Source organism: Ipomoea triloba, chromosome 13 (genome assembly GCF_003576645.1).
Source record: "Ipomoea triloba cultivar NCNSP0323 chromosome 13, ASM357664v1".
NCBI classification, from domain to species: Eukaryota; Viridiplantae; Streptophyta; class Magnoliopsida; order Solanales; family Convolvulaceae; genus Ipomoea; species Ipomoea triloba.
The window spans coordinates 19,485,055-19,502,133 of record NC_044928.1 but is presented as its reverse complement, the minus strand read 5'-3'; the positions used below and the strand labels follow the sequence as shown (position 1 = coordinate 19,502,133).

Genomic DNA, 17,079 nt, shown 5'->3' with positions numbered 1-17,079 from the left:
TCTGGAATGGTTAGTGATGGGTACCTACTCATTCCACTCGCCAAGGCCTTCCTCATTAGTTCAAGTTTATTCTCCAATTTTTTGTGAGTCCTAATATCCGGCCACCTCATCATCTACTATTTCACTCAATCACAAAAACTCTTTTTCCCATTAGTTTTAAGTTTTTTCTTAATTTTTTTTTATGGGCCTACCATTTTAACACTATATTTTATTTATTTATTTATTTATTATCATTATCAAAATTATAATTACAATTATTATTTTTTATTATATTTAAATTAAACATATTAAAATTAAAATAATTTTTTAAATATAAATATTTTAAAAAATTATAATTATAAATATTTACTTTTTAAAAGTAATTTTACCCAAGGTTGCAAAAATCGCTAGGCGTCCTCTAGGCGCCTGGGGGGCGCCTGGCGCCTAGTTTTTTTTTTTTTTTTAAATTTTAAAAAAAATTTAAGTGTTAATAATTGTAAAGTGTTTAATATTGTAAGTCTTTAAATAGTTAATACTTATTAAGTTATTAGTTATTATTTATTAATTATTAGTGCATTACGTATTAGTTTAATTTAGTTATTACTTATTATTTTATTAAATTATTACTTATTAGTTATTACTAATTAGACTATTAGAGTATTAGTTAATACATTATAACATTAATAGTTTAAATGTTTAAGATTTAAAATTTAAAATTAAAATTAAAATAAAATAAAATAAAATAAAAGTCAGCCGGTGGCCTAGGCGGCCTAGGTGCCCGGCGGCCTAGGCGGCCCAGGCGGGCTAGGCGCCGCCTAGTCGACCACCTAGGCGCCCAGCCGCGGAGGAGGCCGATTTCGGCCTTCCTCGACGCGGTCGGGCGCCGCCTAGTGCCTATGTGCGATTTTTGCAACACTGATTTTACCACAGCTACATATTTAATAAAAAAAAATTAAATTAAAAAAAAAAAAAGAGAATAAGCTGGCTGTTGCAACGGTCAGCAAAAAAAAAATTAATAGGAATTCAATTGACGGCCAGTCGAAGAAAAAAAATAACAAAGAAGCTCCACCAAACCTGACAAAATTAGGGGCTATTGCAGGAGAAAGCTAAGAACTCTCCAAAAGCCAATACCCCCATTTTTGTAAAACAAGGAGTAGTTTTTTTCTGCTAAAATTTGTGCCAAAACATACTAATGGGGAAGGCCTAAGCAGTTAGATAGTGGCGATAGTCAAGCAGCATGGTGGGTCAGGTCGTGTGCGCAGTCAGATTGGAATATCTGGAGAAATATTCGAAGAATCTTTACCAAATTTAAGTCGGATTCCTCTTTTCAAATTTAGAAAGTAGATTTCTACAACCTAAGGAATAAATCAAAACTTCTTTAGGAAGATTTCATAATCGAGATTTGTAAATCTTTTCTATCATTTTTTTAAAACTATTATCAATCACCTTAATTATAAATACTCCTTAGGGGTTGCATTTTAAGTGGTTTGATTTCTATTTTCTAACAATAATAACATTGTTTTCATGTTATTTCTTGCGTTGTTCACCTAAGTATAAAATCAACATTGGCGTCGTATGTTGGAACTGATTGTAACACCCCCAAATTCTAACACTAGAAGTCTAGAACATAAGGGAAAACATCCAATAAATTGGCATAATTAACCTTAAGATAACAATCATCCAAACTACTACTACTACAATTCATCCAAACTACTACTAATGTTGTTGTTGCTACTATTATTATTATTATTATTATTACATAAAAATTTTAAATAATATTATTTTATAGCAATTACAATATTATAAAAAATGATGCGTAAATTATGAAACAAAATATTCATATAAATAACAAAATTTTTTAAAGAACATAATAATATTCAAAAGAAGAATACCATAAGTTTTTTTCATCAAAATACTCAAAACAATCAAATGATAGTAGCAATGTTCATCATAAAATATAAATTTGAATAATGATTAATTGCCAACAAGGAATCTTCTGACCCATTGTAGTCTTCAATCAGGATCAAGACTAAGAAAAAAATCACTTTATTAGGATGATCAGTGAGCTTTAACGAAACAAGGTCCATTTCGTCTAAAGTCGAACAATCAACATCTTGTAATGCACAATCAAGCTTCTGAAACATATCCATATCACAATCATATTGAAGGCCATTGGACAAGTTTTTTCTAACTTCTGACATTGTAATTCTTATTAGCTTCGCAACATTAAGCATATTCTCAGCACATATCACAATAGCTTCGTCATGACCACTCCTCTTTCTCTTACTTGAATTGCTTCTTTTTCTTCTATCATTTTTTGGCTTAAGTTGTGTACTCATTAAATCAATATCATCCAAACCAGCAAAGGCACTATCATCTGTCTCAACTCTTATATCATTTTGTTCTTTAGCTTGTATTTCTTCAACTATGTCATTCGCTATCTATGCATCTTTTCCAGTTGCACGATCTTTAGAATATATTGCAGATAACTCATTATTGAACCTAAAACTTCTTATTCTAAAGGGTGTAGCTTCTTTGTGACTCTGTAATAAACATATAAAATAAAGTATTAATACGTATACATTAATAAAAATAAATGAAAGTAAAAAAAATGGTAAATACTTACAAATTACAATTAAATATGATTCCCAAAGTGCATCTTTAGCATAAACCATGTGCTTTTGCTCATTCCAACCAAACTCACTAGTGTCTTTCCTTGCACCATATCATGAATAATACCACATTCTTTTTTTCAAAGTTTTAATTCTACTCTCAATATGTGGCTTCACTTTTATGGTAGAATTTTGTATTTTTTTTTCCAAAATCATTCTTTCAAGTTCTAATAAATAACCTATCTTGAATCCTGTATCGGAATTATGTTTCCTTACATTATGCATTTCGGTCAACCAAGAAACTAATACAATGTCTTCTTTGGGTGTCCACTTTCTTTTTGTTTGCTTAGCACTTTGAGAGCCAATGGTTGCAGATGTACATGGAGAAGTCATTCTTAACTACAAATAAAATACATTTATAAAATACATAATATTGTCCATAAGTTGGATTAAAAAATTATTCATCAAAACTCAAACACATAACATTGCTCATAAACCACATTACAAAAAAAAAAAAAACAAAAAAACAAAAAACAAAAAACAAAAACATCAATGAACATGTCATTAATTTCTAGATGCTATCCATTCATTGAACAAGTCATTTACTAATTCTGTCTTTCAATTATTCCAAACTTCTGGCCTATTGGTGTAATATCATCATCTTCATATATTCCGTTACCTTAGCTTGTACCAATTCATCTTCCATAGGATCAACATTCATCTCATTTCTAATGAAATTATACAACAAACAACATGCAAGTATAATTCGGTTATGTATTCTAATAGGATAAAATGATGGGCTTCTAAGTATAACCCATCTAATTTTCAATAACCCAAAACAACGCTCTATGACATTGTGAGCAGTTGCATGTTTCATATTAAAAAAACTTTTGAGGAGTTGTCGGTTGGTGACCTTGGCGCCATTCATTTAAGTGGTACATTTGACCTCTAAATGGTGCCAAAAATCCTCACTATAAGCATATCCTCCATCAGCTAAATAGTAACAACCTATAAACATAATTTTATAGTTGAATAAGAATGCATATTATTTTACATCATATTTGAAATTGAATATTATAATGCATGCCATTAGGGATCTTAAGTGGATGCCTTCTAAGTAATGCATCTCGAAGAACTCTATTGTCTGCTATAGATCCTTCACATCCCGAAAGAACATAGACAAATTGCATGTTAGGTGTACATACACCTAATACATTTGTTGCAATTTCACCCTTGGGAGATCAATATCTAGGTTAATCTTCTGATGGTACTTTATTCTAATGAATGTTCCATCTATAGCGCCTAGACAATTCTAGAACTAATATAAAATATTATAAAAATATATATTCACATTGTAATTATATGTTATAATGATTTCGGAGTTTCAAAATAGCAATTAATACTATATTAAAGTATCGACTAATAGTTTCCCTTGACCTTTGAAATTTGTTTTGAATGATCTTATTTTTTACGTGATGAGCAATAATATGTAAAAAGATTGCTACTTGCTCATCAACAAGCATATTTCTTGTTGGCCTTAACCCTCCTAGAGTTTGCAACATTGCACACAACTTTACAAAGCATGTCGTTTCATCCTAAGTTGAGATATGCATTTTTCATCAGAAGAATGCACCGTTCGTAACATATATTCTCGATACCCTAATGTATTAATAATATAAGATTTCACTTATTTTTTATTAGCACACAAAATTGTCAAGGTAGACATCATGATTATGAATAATAAACTCACAGAATCACACATATCCAACCACACACGCAACACAACTACGAATCTTTTTTTTTTCTTTCAATACGCAATCAAGCCATAACTGCAAATTAAATTAAAATTACAATACTCAAAAACTATAACAAGAACTCATACATAATATATTAAAAACACATATATTTTTCGAATACAAAACACAATAAAAAATAAAACAAAAATACATACAAAATACAAGAATATAGAACAACAATACCTACAATTGATACATACATATATATATATATATATACGAAGAATTTCAATTTGATGCAAATGACCGGGAGGAGGGGGGGGGGGGCAGTAATAGTTATTCCTCCTCTAGGGGGAATGGGCCATTCCTAGGAATATTTTTCCTGGGAATATAAACTTTTACCAAACAAATGAATAGGCCTATTACTAGGAATGTTATGCTATTCCATGCCTATTCTACAAACCAAACATGCTGTTAATGTAAGATTAAACTAGATTTACTTCTTTGTACAACGTGTTGGCCTCAATTTCTTTAGATTAGAGCATAGGTTTGAATCTTCTCGCAAGCAATATTTCTTTTTACAAACTCTTCTTCTCATAAGTTCCTCGGCCCCATGACACTTTAATCCTTATGTCCGACCTAAACAATTTGTTTTGAATATAAACAGTCCACCCTCAACACTACGTTTATTTCCTCGAACTTAAAAGAGAACAAAGTCCTTCTAAGAGGGTTCATCCCAACTATAATCATTGGTAAATTCTCACAAACATTTTTCACCATCATTACTCTTCCCGAAATAATTTTAACACATAGCTTCCTCGTATATGTTGGCTCTAATCCCAGATTTTCAAGAAGAATAGAGGATGTAAAAGAATTCGACGCTCTGGAGTTAAACAATATAATTACAGGTATAAAGTTCACTAGAAATATACTTGGAACCATGTCACCAGCACCCATTTGAGCTCTACCCATCACGAAGTTTTGTCCTTGCTGGGTACCACTGTTGCTACTCTGGTCTCAATTATCGTTCCCATTTCCATTGATCTTGTTATTACCTGTGTTGTTTCATCTTCCACCATTGCTATTCCTGCCCCCAAACTTGTTTCCAAATGGACTCCCTCTCTGCTGGCCTTCATTCTCATTAGGCCCTCGACAACATTTCAATTCTGGCTGGCGTAGCACTCAAAGACTTGGTGCCTAGTCTTGTTACACTTAAAACACTTAATTAAGTCCCTTGATAATTGGTCCTTGGGTGGTCCTTTCCGCACCTCTTGTAGTAATAGTGTCTTTCTCTAATTTGATTCTTCCTTGCCACACTTGAGTTGGGCGACCCTTCCCGTTTTCTATACCACTATTCCTTCGAAAGCTCTTGACCTGTTCAGGATAGCCAAATAACACACGCTTTTTGTGTCAAAGATTTTGGGGATTACTCCCGAGTTTTATCGTTCTTTTGAGGAACGCAAATTTGGAAGTGTTAACACGTTCTTGAACTAAGGAATATAGGTCACACACATCATATACAATGCCACTAAAAACAAAGGTGATTCATGCATGTTGTAGTATCAAGATCAAAACAAGTATTCAAAATTCAATCGGGAAAAAGCTTATGAATGGAATTGCGACCTAGTGCATGATGCTTCTAGTTTTCTTAGGACTTAGGCTTTATACATTGCAAGGATGATATTAATGAGAAACTTTACTAGCACTTTTCACCTATCGGTTTACTAAGCGTTCTCTAGGAATATAACACTTTTTAGGTGACCAATGACCTAAAAGACATTTTATCAAACACATTGTCTTCACCTCTTTTCTCACTTAGGCCTTTCGAATCTTAAAGCAAAAAACTATCTATGAGTAGGAGCTACATTGAATCTAGCAACATCTTGCTAAGATTCAATGCCTTAGACAACCCCTAAAGTTGGACATTCTCAAAGGAAGCAAACAATTCATCATAGATAACAAGAACATTTCATCAATCTATTGCAATGCATAAACCTAATTAGAAATGCATTTCACACTAGCATCATGACTAGAATCACAATTCAATTCCTAATAGAAAACCTAGCCAAACATTCTACCAATTGAAATCATCATTTATCCTAATTTCACCAAATTGAAAGCAATTAAAGTAAAGATCAAAGCAAGAAAGTAGATTACATAATAAATTGCAAGAAAAATCCAAACTATAAAGAAATTTAAAGAGTTGAAAGAGTGCCAAGCCTTCTTCTCCAAGAACTTCTTCAAAGTACAATGTGTAAATAGAGAGAGAAAGTATAAATGAAAATATGTTCTAAGTGCTAAGAATCTATCCAAAAAAGTCCCCCTAAAAATATCTAATTCTAGCTTAAATAGCTTCCCTTCAAAGCACATTCTTCAAATGTCTCGCTGATGCCTGTCCACGATTCAATCCACGAGCGTGGGCTACTCATGGATAGGATCACTTATTCAGCCATGATCCTGTCCACAATCATGGATGGTGTCGTGGAACCTTTTGTTTTGCATCCACGATCCAATCCACGATCGTGAACCCTTGTTGATAGGCTCCATTCGTGTGATTTTCCTTGGTTGCTCCTGGTCAAGTCCACATGCCTTCTCTTAAGCTTAAAACCTTTCAAAACCACTAAAGTGCAAGATATGATAGAGCTTTGCAAAACATTAGCACATCTAAGCAATTATGACCATAAATCGACCACAAAGGATAGAATTTAAGCATAAAACAACCCCATAAAGACCCTTAAATATGAATGTCTTTGGCACTTATCACCAAACTTAGACTTCTTTCACCCTGCTTCGCATATTCCTCGCCTCTTCTCTTGTTCTTGCCTTGCATGTCCCATTTATTCTGCTATACTCTGTAGTGATTTGCATTTTTGCTCTAGGCTTCACTCAAGGTCGGACACCCAAGTATGTTCACCACTACAATCGCTACCCCCGTTGGTATTATAGAGCAAGATACTTCTTAGAGTCTGAGTCAGATGTGTTAACTGCTGCAAACTTTGAGCTCCCTCATTAGTAAGATGATTTACTCCCTGAGCACTTAGAGTCCCAATGCCTCGACTTGGTGCCATAGTGACTCTACAGAATCCGCTCTCTAGTCACTATCGGTTACCTATGACAATCCTATTCTACAATCCTATATACATAACAAGCATAGCCAAGCACCTTGTGCTCAGATGACATGTAGTGACTCTCTCATATGGGAGGTCATCAGATCGAGCCTCAGTGGAGGCGATATTGACTCTTTGTGCTTCAATAGGTTGACAAAATATAGATGAACAGATACTACAATGTCATAAGGTCAATTGTATTCAAAAAAAAAAAAGAAAAAAAAAAAGAGGCATACAGGCACATAGCAACATATTGCATATAATTCTCAAGTTCACATCTATTCTTAGCCTTAGATCAACTATTCTTTAAAAAAATTCACCACCTACGATCTTTAACAATGTGCACTGGAAGGCTAACAAGATTAAATTTAATGTAGGATCTTCAACACAAATCATAAACAATCATAAATAATAAACGAGCAAACAAGATTCAACTCAAATTAGTAATTAGTGATCAAGATTAACTGATCTACCACCTACGATATTCAACAATGTGCTCTAGAAGGCTCAACAATGTGTAGTCCAAGGCAAAAAATATATGCACTTCGAAGACACAACAATGTGCTCTGAAAGGCTCAACAAGGTGTACTCTAAGGCAAAACAATATGTAATAATTCGAAGGCACAACAATATGCTTTAGAAGGCTCAACAATGTGCTCAGGAAGGTCAACAATGTGTACTGGAAGACACATGAGTGTGCTCTGGAAGACACATCAGTGTGCTCTGAAACGCACATTAGTGTGCTTTGAAATGCAAAACATTGTGCTCTGAAGGGTACAACATTGTGCTCTGCAAGAAAGAAAAAATGTTCTGAAAGATTAAAAAAATTAACTTACACAAAATTACCATAACGTCACCATTTTTTTTTAAATAGCTTCATTCTGACCCTTGATATGGACTGAATCTAAGGCCGGGCAAAACGGTTCGGATTAGTCGAACCGAAAAATCGATAGGTTCATGTTTTAGAAGAACCGAACGGTTCGATTTGATACGATTTTAACTGAACCGAACCGAAAAATTGAACGGTTTTTAAATTATATATATATATATATATATATATATATATATATATATATATATATATTTCCAAACTATTACTGGAATGAGAATTCCAGTTTTGGAATTTTAATTCTAGTTTTATTTTTTATTCTAATTTGTTTGAATTGTTAATTTGTTATGTTGGTATTTGATAAGCCTCTGAGATACCCTTAAATCAAGTGCATATTCGGGTGTTTTGTCACGTTTCTAGCATCCTTACATGATGAATTATGATCATAAATGCTTCAAATTCACTAACCAACACACAAAAGCAACTTTTAGCCTAAAGGAGGTGAAACAGGAGTCCCGCGAGTCAATAGGAGCGGAAGTTGAGCTTAAAGAACGAACCAGGCAAGATCGAAGCCCCGGAGGACTCAAAAGGATGGCCACACACGTGTGAGTATGCATGGAAATAATCCAGTAGCCTCCCACGCACGCTCACACGCGTGTGAGCTAGCGTGGAGACTACATTGCGCGGAAAATTGCTAGGGTTGCTTTTCGGAGACTATTTAAACCCCTTTGATAGATTTTCAGAGGAGACCTTTGCTATTTTGATGAGCACAAATGATGAGTGTAAAAAGGGTGTAATGTCGTCCCGCTGAGGATTAGTGTTATGGCACGCAACTGTGTGAATTACCAGGAACTAGAGTATATGAATTTATAGAATCCAAGTAACAAAGACTGAATGATGTAAAAGAAAGCAATTGATTAAGGTATAAACTGTATGATAAAAGAATGGGCCAGATTAGGGGGATTGTAACCTTGATGTTCTAACAAACTCAGGATTAGGGAAAGAATAAATAACCAAGGGATATATGGACAATGCACAAAAGAATTCTACTCAGCTACTTTCGTAATCAATAAGAGAATTAGGCTAAGATTGCCCCACTGTCGTGATGCATCAATCATAATCTTAAGCACCTAAGCATTGTAAGCCCCCAAAATTACCTCTACTTTCATAGCAGGAAAATTAGGTTGAAATTGGTAAGGCTCGAGGTCTCCATCCAACTGTCGTTGTAATAAATCTCTCTCCTAGACTAGCAATTAATTCTGGCCACAAACCAATAACTAGTGCAAAGAAATCCCCAAATCAACATAAACCCTAGGTACAAGATTCAATCCCTTTATGCAATTAATTACCAATTGAACATCAAGATTAACAATGGATCCCTAATCCAAAACCCATAAACGAACTACTCCCGCATGATGGGAGTAAACAAAACAAAGCAATAATTAATAACCATAAACATTGCAAGAAATATAAAGGGAAGAGAAACTTAACTGATAAAGAACAAATTCAACTTCAATCCAAGATTCCAAGCTTGAAATTAAATAATCTAATGTATCACTAATCTAAACTATGCTAGGGAAATATAAAGAGAATAATCTAAAACTAGCTAGGGTTCAGAACTCTGTAAGGGAACCTCCTCCAACTGTAGAGAATAGGTAGAATATATAGGAGGTAGATGGGCCTTGGCCCATTAGGCAACTTCTAATCCTTTTCCCATTTGTATTTTTGTTTCCTTTCTTCCTTGTAATTCCCTTTTCTTCCAGAACTTGTCCAAAATGCTCCAAAATTCCTCCTTTGTAGTTCCTTGTAGATAATTCAACACTTGGACAATATAACACACAAACAATTCCCAATTTCACTAGGATAAGGGAAATACAATTGAAATAAAGGGGTGAATTATTGTATAAAATAGTAGATATCATATTTCATATTTTAGAACTTCTCTTTTCATTTTTTTTGGAGTAGTTTAGGAAAATCTCCATTGTAGAAGACAACAAGCTTGGATTGAAGGATTACTTCATTCTAGGTAACCTCTATTACATTTCTATTATATTTTGCTATCTTGTTCTTGGATTAAATTAGCTTTTGTCTTGAATTTCATATCATGTGTGGCTAGTTTAATCTAGGGATTTGGATTGTGTGAAGATATGTTGCTAGTGTGATGATCTTATATCTATTTTTGGATCTAAATGCTTAGATTGTTGGATTATCTATTCTTGTCTATTGATTGTTGTTTTGATGAGATCTTGTTTGGATTTGGCCAATCTAGATGAGAGATTGAGCTCTTGACTCTTTCATGTCTTTGATTAGAGTTAGGATTTGAAGCTTTGAAACAATCATAGATCCTATGGACTTCTTAAGAATAGTAGGATAGTGTGTAGCTTAAGTGTTTGATAGAATTCCTCTTAGAGCTTTGGATGCTTGAAGGCACTCCTAAGTCAAAGAAGCCTTAGTACACAAAGGTGGAAAAAGACTAAGAACACACACTCTTGAATAGCCAACATCCTTGTATTGTTTATCCATTACCTTAGACACACCAAGATGCAACATAGATGAACACTATCCAATCCCTACCCCTTTTACATATTTTCAAACTCTTTTACTTTACCGCTTTCTTATTCAAACCAAACCTTATGAACTCCTTTCACTCACGATTCACCACTCTTCACACTCGAATCTCTTGCAAAAGTCAATCAAGTAAACTCCCGAAGATTTGACAGACCTCCACGTCCCTCCTTCGAGACCGACACTCGGGGAGTCACTGACTTTCCGTTTTAACACACATATCTTTTGACACCTCAACCCTACGCAAAACTGCATCCGTTAGTATTTAATATTTAGATATTAGACTTTGGATTTGGGTTATGTGATGTTTCATGCATAGTTATTACGACACTCCGTTAAGTCGCGGCGCCCTCAACAACCTTGTCGCCTAGGAAATGTTGAAATTCGAGAGTCGTAAACCGAACTGAACACCAAACCGAAGACCGAAACACCCACCCCTAACTGAATCAATGGATGAGATTAAACCCTATTTTTCACCTAAGGTAAGCTTTTCACCTAATCTATATATATATATATATATGAAACGGTTCAAATGAGAACCCAAGCCCAAGAGAAAAATGGGAACTCATCGCAGTCATTTATCTAGATAGATCTAACAAATGAAAAACGCTTTTAAAAAAACACGATTTCATTTGTATAAATAATTCAAACATTAAAGTGCAAGTAAATTATGTTAAAATTACAAGTAACAGTTTCATTGATTGTACCTAAGTGCAAGTGAAATGTATTAAAAGTGCAACACTATAATGTACACCGATCAACAATATTAAGTGCACCTAACGTTATCATTAAGTTAACCAATGTGAAAAACATTATCGTAAGTGCACCAATGTGAAAACATAAATTACTTACACTATTAAGTGTAAATGATTACACTTTTAATTTTTTTTATTTGCACATGAGAAGTTTTTAACATTTTTTTTCTTTTATTTTTGTCATGTGACGAGGGATATAATATGAATTAGAGTTATTTCAATTAATGAATATAAAACAAATACAATTATAATTGTAATACTCAATAGTAGCTAGCATGCACTCTTAAGAAATAGAATAAATTTCACTAAAAGGTATCTGAGTTTGAGGAGCTACCAATTTTATCTTTCAATTTTTTTTAAAGGTACTACTAATATTCTTGAGTTTGGGGACAACTAATACTCTGAGTTTGAGGCACTACTAGCTTTAGTTATCAACTTACCTTCGCTGCTTTTTTTTTTTTCTTTTGTGAAAGTACTGTGAAATTGGACTAAAGTCATCATATTTGTTATAGATAAATTCCATTACATTATACTAAAAAATTCATCATATCTGTTATAACAACCTGTGACTCTGAGGAATATATTTATGGTCCTTGTGTTATTTTTTCATTTGGTAGTGTTGTAGGATTGCTAGTAATTTGCCCTTGGGTTCACTTCCTAGAAGCATTGACCGGTTGTATGTTAAAATTAAATAGCCCCAGCCCTAGTTCTATGAACAGAAAACATAATAATGCAACATAGGACACACAATCACAAATAAATTTTGGCTTGGTTATAACTTATACTTAATCTCATATTTTTCATATGTAATTACTTTACTAAGCAGGTTCTCCCATCCCTAATTCAAAAGAAGCCAAAGAAAGCACTGCCAAGCAGGAAGTTCAAGCCACTTGATATAATTATATAAACCTCTTGACTTGAGATTCTTCAACTTGAAGGCAACCTATTGTATTACATCAAGGGTCTCTTTACCCAGAAGCTTAATTGCATGGTAAATCCATAGACTACAACAACAATAACAATAACAATAATACCAAGGGCGAGTACCAAAACCTTGAGCTTTACTGTGAGACAGACAATGTGGATTCGGTTTAAGGAAACAAGGGGCAAATTGGCGAAGTAATACAAACAGGGAGTATAATCAGTGGATACACATGACAGCCTCAAATACTTGCAATCCTCGTGCAAATCCGAGGTGAGGTGAAGAGTGGCTATGGATCAAGTATTCCTTAAAATTTCTTGTCTTTCAAACCGTTTCCATTCTTGAAACTTGCAACACCTTGATCAAAGATGCTCCTAGTGTGCTTGCACATAAACAATAGATCTTGGCATGAATCTTTCAACACTTCCCTAGCTGGATCCCCTGAAGTTATAGTCACAAGCAATATTTGAAAATTCCAACCAACTTTTGTGTACAAACACCTGAGCAATGTTATAAACGTTTCTACTAAATTTTGCAAAAAAAAAGGGTAAAGGCCAGAGACTACAAGAAACCACAAATTTGATTGAGAGTGGACAGAAACTTAAAAAGATTTTTGTTCGTTCTAAAGGGCTTCAAAATTATCAGTTGACACAAGTTAATTACGCAACACCATTCAAGCATATTCTCCTTGTTGAACCAATAAACCAACAAAAGGTAAAACAAATAACAGAGACAAGTTCTAGCTAGTAAGGGGTGATATACAATGGTAATAGAGATGCAGAACTGTAAGGAAATTAATGCAAGAATTGTCTTTTCTAGCAGTGAAAGGAAAAAAAAAAAAAAAAGTCTGAAGCTTTACCCGTAGTCTGAACTCTTATGTTCACTCGAGCCTCAGAGGGATGTGGAATGCTATACCCGGAAACTACCACTCTGGGACTGCAAATATAACACCATAATGTCACCAAAGTATCATCAATTCACACACACAAACACACAAAGAAGAGTTCAAACAAGCTAATGCAGAGATATGAAGTTGTAAATTCAATTCCAACAACAATATAATATTTAAAACTAACTAAATAAATGAAATAGATAAAAAGAAAAATACAAACTCTTGGTTAAGGGTGAATCTGAGAGCATTGGCAAGGGTATGATCCTCGTCTGTCAACGAGAAAGTAGCATTGGATTGATCATGGAGTGAACCGTGTTCCATTTATCCTGCAAAGAAAAAGGCAAGAATTTTAGATGAATATCCACACACAAATAGGAAAATATGAATGATATAACAAACCAAAAAACCGACCATCGGTTAAGTCATTTCCGAAAAACCAAACAATTAACAAATTATTCCACAATTAATAGTTAAAAATTCTAATGTGCAATACTACATAATTCCAAATCCAAAATAAATTGAGAATTACACTTGAAAAAGTCTAAATATATAAAATATAACAATCCACATGTGACATGTCCAAAATAACTCCAAGTCTCCAAATATCAAATGATATCCAAAGTCGCAAATATACTAATCTAAAGTCCAAATACAGTAATACACTAATACTACAAATATTAAGCTTGATATCACACAAAACAAAGATACTAATTTGCAAGTGGCCAAGAGCCAAATTTCCAATGCCAAGTCTAAACACACAGTACAAACACAGTGCCAAAGTGCCAAAAAAAACTTCAATATCATCATCACTCACTTCCTTATTCACTGGATGTCGCTGCCTTATTACCAATTTCAAACCCAGAACTTCAAACCTATCAAATGACTATGAGATATTATTCAACCATCTGTAACACACTGTCCAAAATTAATTTTCAAACTCCTTTGGTTACTTCTCAAAAACTTACATAAAATAATGATGAACAATTAAAGAAAAATTAAAATTTTCACACACAGTAACACACTGTCCAGACTCCAGAATTAATTTTTCATACGATATTCCTAAAGTCTAATAATGTATAAAATAGCATATTCATTCACAGAATCGCAGCCAACAGACTCGCAAGGATGAAGTCCGTTTTAGTTTTTTTATGTAAAAATTTACCTTTAGGCCTGTTGGCGATTTTGCTGGGGCAGAGTTCACAATTTTGATGTTGGCTACCGAGGAGCTACGGCGGTTGGTGTCGTGCTTAGGGCTAAGGTAAGGGAGTCTGTGTGACTATATCGCAGGGGAGAAGCTGAGAAGGGAGTCAATGTCAAGGTAGGGCTATGCTATTGAGATTTGTATTGGGTTATTAATTATTGAATTGGGCTATTAGCAGTATTGGCCTATTGGGCATTCTTAGGCAAATTATGCTATGGACCCCGATCCATCTTACGCAAGGTGGACCCGGCCCGGGTCTATGTTCACAAATTTAAAACTCTATGTTCATAATTTTAGAATTTTATATTCACAATTTTAGATCTCAATATACAAAATTACATTACTCAATATTCACAATTTTTTAACTCTATATTCACAATTTTGTTATATAGATTCAAAATTTGTGTTATATTGTTAAACATAGAGTTTTGATACTATTGAACATATAGGGAATAAGGGTCAAATATGTCACCGAACTACACACGAAATTGCAATTAGGCCTCGAACCCAAAAACAATGCAATTGGGTCCTTGAACTATACAAATTCATACAAATTAATCCAAAGTGACTTGTTAACTTGATCTTATGGTTACCAACTTTAAAAATAATATTTTAAAATAATTTTAAATAAATTAATTAAAATTTTAAAAAAAGAAAAAAAAACAAACAAACATGAACTGCCGACTGGAAACGATCCAGCCTGCTTCATCTCCATGGCCGGAGACGAAGACCTTCGTCTCCGGCCATGGAGACCAAGTCAACTGGAGACGATTCGTCTCCGATTGGCAGTTCTTTTTTTCTTTTTTTAAATTTAATTAATTATTTTATTTAAAATATTATTTTTAAAGTTGTTAACCGGAAGATCAAGTCAAACAAGTCACTTTGAGTTAATTTGCATGAATTTGTTTAGTTCAGGGACCCAATTGCATTGTTTTTCAATTCGATGGCCTAATTGCATTTTCGTGTGCAGTTGGGTGGCCTATTTGACTCTTATTCCAACATATAGTTATGAAATTGTGAACATGTATTTATAAAATTGTGAATATAGAGTTATGAAATTGTGAACGTAGAGCTATGAAATTGTGATTAAATTATGAAATTGTGAACATAAAATTATGAAACTGTGAACATGTAGTTATGAAATTGTGAGCATAGAGTTATTAAATTGTGAACATAGACTCCGGTCCACCTTGCAAGGTGGACCCGGGTCCATGGCATAACAACTGCATTCTTATACATCTATCTACACTTAAATAAGAGCCAATAATGTTAGACCTCTAACTAGAACTAAAAAAATGTTGGTGTAATAGTATGCTATAACATATTGTACTTTGTGTTCTTCTTATTATGCAACATCCAATTAAATTCCTAATATATCCTAATCATTTGTAATTTTTACCAAATTCTTTCCTTTAAATATAACGGAAGTTTAACATTAAATTCTTTAGGCAATTTGCTTCTTTATTGCAGTTTTCAAACAAATTGGCAATATTCTATAATACAATTCTGTATAGATTCCTAACTTAAAATTAAAATATTGAAGTCTTAATAGGATTCTATAATACAATTTTGTATAGATTCCTAACTAACGCATTGTTCTACCCACAACAACAATATAAACACCTCCCCTTCTCACTGGTATTCACCCAAAACTAAACCTAATATATTCTGCAACACACCATCTATTTGACATTCTATAGGTATGATTGTAAAAACATTATCATGCTAATTCTATTATTTGTATTTGTACTCATAATGATTACAATTTTTTTTTAAACAAAAAAATCAATGATGGTATACTCATTAATTAGTATAAGTTCAATATCGGTATGTAATTTATGCCCTTTCATAATATATCAATTATCAATGTTATCCCTGAATTATTGGTGGTGTAAATGTTGCCCATCAATTTTTAAAACGATACATATATTACCCCTCCCAAGTGTAAATGTTGCATCTCAATTTTTAAAAGGTTACATATATTGCCCCTCCCGTGCGGTACAAGAGGGGCAATATATGTACCGTTTTGAAAATTGTGGGGCAACATTTACACCACTAATAATTCAGGAGTGATATTGATAATTAACATATTATGGAGGGCATAAATAACAATTTTCCCAATATATCACTGCAGGAAAACAACGATTTTCCGACCACCTTTCCGACCACCTAAAATTTTGGCCGCAAAAAGTGATTTTCTTTCCTTTAACCGTCAAGCGATAAAGTCGTCGGAAAAGTGGACGGAAATTTCTGTCCACCTTTTAAGTGGTCGGAATTTTCCGACCACTTTTTTCTAGTGGTCGGAAAGTTTAGGGATTTATTTATTTTTCGAAATTGACTTTGTTTTCGACCACCTTTTAGGTGGTCGGAAATTCCTTTATATATAGCCTCACCAGCAGGTTCCCTGCCCAGTTTATTTTTTTCTTCTACTGTTTTCTTTTACCCATTTCGCAGATTTCTTCATTTCTCCACGCGATTTAT

General features: G+C 33.6%; 1 protein-coding gene across 2 annotated transcripts; it reads right to left on the bottom strand.

Annotated features, from left to right (window-relative positions):
- Positions 1-12,460: 12,460 nt before the first annotated feature.
- On the bottom strand, positions 12,461-14,714 carry LOC116001724 (DNA-directed RNA polymerases I and III subunit RPAC2-like). 2 transcript variants are annotated; one of them, XM_031241647.1, is made up of 5 exons: positions 14,560-14,713; positions 14,212-14,269; positions 13,618-13,723; positions 13,365-13,441; positions 12,461-12,946 (listed from the first exon to the last, which is right to left on the bottom strand). In XM_031241647.1, the coding sequence occupies exons 3-5, from the start codon at positions 13,716-13,718 to the stop codon at positions 12,813-12,815; spliced, it is 312 nt and encodes a 103-aa protein (XP_031097507.1). In that variant the 5' UTR covers positions 13,719-13,723; positions 14,212-14,269; positions 14,560-14,713; the 3' UTR covers positions 12,461-12,812. The 2 variants fall into 2 exon arrangements, with proteins under 2 accessions (XP_031097507.1, XP_031097505.1); XM_031241645.1 differs by lacking the exon at positions 14,212-14,269 and having other exon boundaries at positions 14,560-14,714.
- Between the last annotated feature and the right edge of the window lie 2,365 nt (positions 14,715-17,079).

What these genes read in the sequence shown, in the direction of transcription:
- LOC116001724 (XM_031241645.1), bottom strand. Translation starts at nt 13,718, where the DNA reads ATGGAACACGGTTCACTCCATGATCAATCCAATGCTACTTTCTCGTTG. An exon ending in AGATTCACCCTTAACCAAGA is followed by an intron (nt 13,442 to 13,617) that starts GTTTGTATTTTT and finishes TTATATTTGCAG; the next exon opens with TCCCAGAGTGGTAGTTTCCG. An exon ending in CATAAGAGTTCAGACTACGG is followed by an intron (nt 12,947 to 13,364) that starts GTAAAGCTTCAG and finishes CTATAACTTCAG; the next exon opens with GGGATCCAGCTAGGGAAGTG.